Source organism: Rutidosis leptorrhynchoides, chromosome 3 (genome assembly GCF_046630445.1).
Source record: "Rutidosis leptorrhynchoides isolate AG116_Rl617_1_P2 chromosome 3, CSIRO_AGI_Rlap_v1, whole genome shotgun sequence".
Taxonomy (NCBI): domain Eukaryota; kingdom Viridiplantae; phylum Streptophyta; class Magnoliopsida; order Asterales; family Asteraceae; genus Rutidosis; species Rutidosis leptorrhynchoides.
Genome location: NC_092335.1, coordinates 683513860 through 683519065, shown reverse-complemented (window position 1 = coordinate 683519065; position 5206 = coordinate 683513860). Strand labels below are relative to the sequence as shown.

At 35.4% G+C, this 5206-nt stretch overlaps 1 protein-coding gene and 1 long non-coding RNA gene across 2 annotated transcripts; one reads left to right on the top strand and one right to left on the bottom strand.

The window, feature by feature from the left end:
* The first annotated feature begins 568 nt into the window (after positions 1-568).
* Positions 569-2419, top strand: LOC139902688 (pectinesterase-like). Its single transcript, XM_071885293.1, has one exon. The coding sequence runs from the start codon at positions 569-571 to the stop codon at positions 2417-2419; it is 1851 nt and encodes a 616-aa protein (XP_071741394.1).
* A 147-nt stretch (positions 2420-2566) lies between these two features.
* Positions 2567-4463, bottom strand: LOC139899447 (uncharacterized). The gene is made up of 4 exons (XR_011777509.1): positions 4345-4463; positions 3222-3345; positions 3051-3110; positions 2567-2922 (listed from the first exon to the last, which is right to left on the bottom strand). It is a non-coding gene; the product is annotated as an uncharacterized lncRNA (long non-coding RNA).
* Positions 4464-5206: the final 743 nt, after the last annotated feature.

The following is a 5206-nucleotide window of genomic DNA, read 5'->3' as shown; positions in this document are numbered from 1 at the left end:
TGCGGAAGGCAATGGTCAACCTTGTGTGCAATGCTGCACCCCGCGAAAGTCGAACTCCTAACATCTCGCTAAAAGAGCCACACCACTACAACATAAGCTACAACACAAGGTTCTATTAAATTGTATGTTATTGGTGGCTTTAAATATTCCGTAAAATTATAGTAGTATATCCAATTGATTGGGAGATTAGACACTTGGTTTGAGAAAAATATGGGGGAGACCTTGAAATGCGATGAAATGGACGTTATATACTTGATGAAAACTGAAGAATAGGGTACTCATTCCTATTATAGAAATATAACATATCAATATATAGATTACCATCATCTTTGACACAATTTTGCGTCCTCGAATCCATATATACAAACAAGATAGGAGATAGAGATAGAGATAGAGGGAATTTATATAACCTCCATCTCCGTCTCCATCTCCCGATGTTTGCTTGTTCTTAGTTCTTCTGATTATCCGTCAGAAGACAATAACTCGGAACAAGCAAACTTAATTACTTTTGTTCCCATTTATAGCGAGCGAGCGTACTTATGTATAATTAAATAAGAAGATTCGAAACATGGCTAATCAATTAGTGACATCAGTTCTATCATTAGGTTTGTCAGTTGCTTTTATTCTCGTTATTGTTGCTTTCGTCGCTAAAGATGGTGAATTGGATGATATTCATTTGATCAATACTAAAGCACTTAAGACCTTTTGCAAACCAACCGAGTACAAGGACGCATGTTATGAGGCATTAGCACATGTTGCTAAGAACACATCAGCCACCAAAAAAGATTACGTTTATGCATCGTTCAATAGCACAATTTACGAACTTGGAAAGGCCATTAAAAAATCTAGTTCTATTCGGAAGGGTTTGCATGGTCGAACGGACGGTTATGCAAAGCATGCTCGCGCTGACCTTCTTAATTGCGAGAAACTGTTGGGTTACGCTATCGTTGACCTTAAATACGTTACCAAGGTCTCGTCTAAAGCTAAAACGGGAACTTTACCCGCTCAAACTAAACCACTCCTTGTATGGCTAACCGCGGTTCGTGCATACCAAACAACATGCATTGAAGAAATTAAAGATGAGAAGCTTCAAAAAACAATGAAAAAGAAACTAAAATATGCTACTAAACACACATACAATTCCGAAAAAATCATAAAAAGTATCACTAAAATCCTTAAGGACTTTGGGATGAAAAAGAGTGATTTTGTACTCCCACCAAAAGGTACTCAAAGAAGGCTTCTTGAGGAAGGTCAAGAAGTTGACCAACAAGGTTACCCTTCGTGGGTCCCACTTGGCGATCGTAGACTTCTCGGTGATGACTCTAAAGATGATGATGACGATGAAGACGACTCCAAAGACTCCAAAGATGCCAAAGACCCCAACGACTATATAGGTGGGCCCACACCCAAACCGCAAGACTTTTTCAAATCTCCTCAACCCGAACCTATTAAAGAAAACGTCGAGCCTGATGCCGTGGTTGCTAAAGATGGAAGTGGTCAATACAAAAGCATTAAAGAAGCCCTTGCTGCGTATCCTCCTAATCATAAAGGAAGATATATAATCTATATTAAAGCTGGTGAATACGACGAAGGCCAAATCATCGTCAATAGGAAGCAACACAATGTTTATATGTACGGAGATGGTCACGACAAAACAATTATTACCGGGAAATTAAACAGTGGAATCGCTCATATTGGAACCTCAAGAACAGCAACATTTGTTGCAGAAGGTGAAAGGTTCATGGCTAAATGTATAGGGTTCAAGAATACAATCAGTCCACAAGGGGATCAAGCGGTTGCATTTAGATCGCTATCTCCAAACACGGTCATGGTTGATTGTAGCTTTGAAGGTTACCAAAACACATTATATTATCACACACATGATCAATTCTATAAGAATTGTATCATATGTGGTACTGTTGACTTTATATTCGGAAGCGGACGAGCTTATTTTCAAGATTCCAAGATTTATGTAAGAAAACCCGAACAGAACCAAACAAACACGATAACGGCCGATGGGAGAATGAAATACGTTGAAGCGGGAGGTGTGGTTCTTCACAATTGCAAGATAATGGCAACCGAAGAATTAAAGTCTGCAAAAGATGTTAAAAGTTACCTCGGACGACCTTATAAGGCCGAGGCAAAAGTAATGGTGATGAAAACGGAGATTGGAGATGTGATTCACCCCGAAGGATGGATTAAAATGGATTCAAAAGATGGGAAGTATAATTACGAGACGTGTATGTTTAGGGAGTATGATAACAAGGGACCTGGTTCAAAGACCGACAAAAGGGTTGATTGGGAGACTTTTAAGGTTGTTAAAGATGAGAAAGTGGCTGCAAAGTTTACCGCCGAAAAATTCATAGATGCAGGATCATGGGTGACTCAAACTGGTGTTCCTGTTAATCTTAAGCTTTAAATATTTAATTCATTGCTATTAGTTATTACTATTAATTGATCGATGCTATATATAATCCACTTATGTAAATTGAAAAATATGGATTTGGGATTGTAGAAGTGTCTCCAGGAAGCGGAAATATGCAAGGAATCTAAACAGTAGGCCAAACTATATCAAAAATTAAAAGCCTAAATTACAAAAGGCGTAAATATTTGCACTCTAAATCACCTTGTAAACACATCATCAAGGAAGTATATAGTTTGATGAGTTTTTAGTATACTAGTTAAATTATGGAGGTAAATGGGTGTCATTTAGGCTATCATTAATGAACGAAAAGTGGATATGGGTGGAAAATGGTGGGGGTCAGTTTGGGCAACCTGATCAAATTTGGATTTTGGTCAAAACCGGGTGGTTTCATTCCAAACCCCTTATAACCAGGCAAAATCCTCAAAAGTGAAATTGCTCTGTAATTAAGCAGCTGCAGTTGTTAACGAGCTAATTTAGTTTTCTTTCAGGTAGTTTATCTGCATGCAAAAATAGTTATTTGTTATACATTTACATGTCACAGAGATAGATTAAGCATTCGTGAAAAAAAAAAAAAAAAAAAAAAAAAAAAAAGAATTATACAAGAAACAGGTTTTAAAAATCTTACATGACCCAGCACACAATTGTAGCAGTGACTCTTTACTCTTCCAAGCAACAACTCTGTAACCTAGAATAATTTGCAATCATATCACATCACCAAATTAGTGTTCATATAGCACACGTGGTAAAAAATAAAAAAAAAAATGCAGAATTAAAGCAACAACTCTAAAATGCTGACCTGGAGCTGTGGAAAACTCATCTCTTATCAAGAACTCAGATTGGAGCTCTGAAAACTAGTTATGTTTCTTCATCATCAAAACTGATCAAATACGCCTCAGGTTCTTTGTAAGACTTGCATAAATCTGCAAAATCAGGGAATCGGCGTTAAAATTAGAACTGTTATGCAAAGAACATTCAAATACATACACCATTGTAAATAAGTATCACTAATTTATATATTTATATAAATTGTGGTAAATGGTGTCACCATGTGATTGGTTGACACCATGTGTTAATAGTAACTTTTTTTTTTTTTTTTTCAAAACAAGATTTGCCCAACACCCCCCAAACCACTAACCCAATACCATCCGAATCCCCTGACCCGCTCCACCAACCCGACCCGAATACTCGCTACTGTAGCTGCTACAGTAGCGACAATACCCTTTTTTCCGAAACCAACCAGCAGCGAAAGCGCGGGCCAAAAAACTAGTTGTTATAATATTTGGTAATACTGTTACACAGTATTAGCTTAGAACTAACAACTTCCCTATAATCTGTTTTTTTAAGGAGGTTGGAAAATTAAACAAAAAAAAAAAAAAAAAAATTTGTTAAAATATGAACTATTTTTCATGAATATTGGAGGCATCAAGCAGTAACACTAATCTTAAAAGAACTTTGACAAAATCCATCAAATAGCATCACAAAGAATCAATCCATTTGTTTGAGTGTACAAAACATTAAACAAATTTGTTAGGGCTTCGACTGAGTATATTAGCAAAGTTCACTAATTAAGTAATACAGTAAATAATCAACAACATAAAATTATACAACTTCATCAACAATCTGTAAATAAAAAACCTTATAAAACAAAAGATTGATATTATTAATTAATTTATTTTTTGAACAGCAAATAACAAAAGATTGATTAAAAGAGACAACTGATTACCAACAGAAGAAGATCGATGTATGTCAATTTTGTAAATCGGAAATTAAGTGACGAATCAATCCCATTTCGATTGATTTTTTATTACTCTTTTACGTCCAAAATTTGGGTGATTAATTTTTTTATTTGGGTGATTGAGTGACTGGAGTTTAACATTCTTCCTCAAAATTGTCAAAAAAAATAAAACAATCACCAATACCTTATAATATTCCTCGAATATACAATGAGATCTCAATTATAGATGAGAACTTCGTTTTGAGAGCCACCGTCGAACAAAAACACTCACGTTCAATGGTGAATCTAAGATTAAAACAATGAGGCCCCGATAATTTTTTTCAAAACTAATTATATTTGCAAAGTGATTTTTGACTATTTACCTTAAAAAACTAGAAATCTTGAAGATATACGGGTTCCGTAATTAAATTTAGCGTGATTGTATTCAATTTAAATAATACTTTGTAAAAAAAATCTAGACTAGCGGGGCCACGGGACCTCACTCACATGTATGTGGAGTCGCCACCGGTCATGTTCGACCTTTTTTGTTGAATTTTTGTAGAACAGTCCTTATTCTACAGTCCCGTTCTACATTCATTTTTTTACATTTTATGGTTTAAATTTAGAATTTAGGGTTATATTTAGAGTTTAGCTAAATTCGAACAAAAATAGTCGAATTCGAATAATTTTGTCCTTGTTCGAACAATTTTTTGTTCTACAATTTGTTATACAACTTTGCATTCGAACAAAAAAGTTGTGGTCGAATAAAAACTAGGTGAATTCGAACAAAAAAATGTTTGTAGAACGAAAATTGATTTCTATGCATATAAACTTTTTTGTTCGAATTAGCCCGAAATTGTTCGACCGGGCTTGATTATGTTCGACTACGAATTTCCCATGTTTCTCTCCAACTTAAGGTTCTCATGGACTCCTCACCTTCCTTGGTATGACTACGAAGTTCCCATGATTCTCTCCAACTTGGAGTTCTCATGGGATTCTCATGAGAAACTCACCCATGTTTTGCTAACGTATGTCATGGTGACATTTTATTTTAACATAGTGAAATT

Bases quoted from the DNA above. Each gene is read 5' to 3' on its own strand.
- LOC139902688 (XM_071885293.1), top strand. From the start codon at position 569: ATGGCTAATCAATTAGTGACATCAGTTCTATCATTAGGTTTGTCAGTT.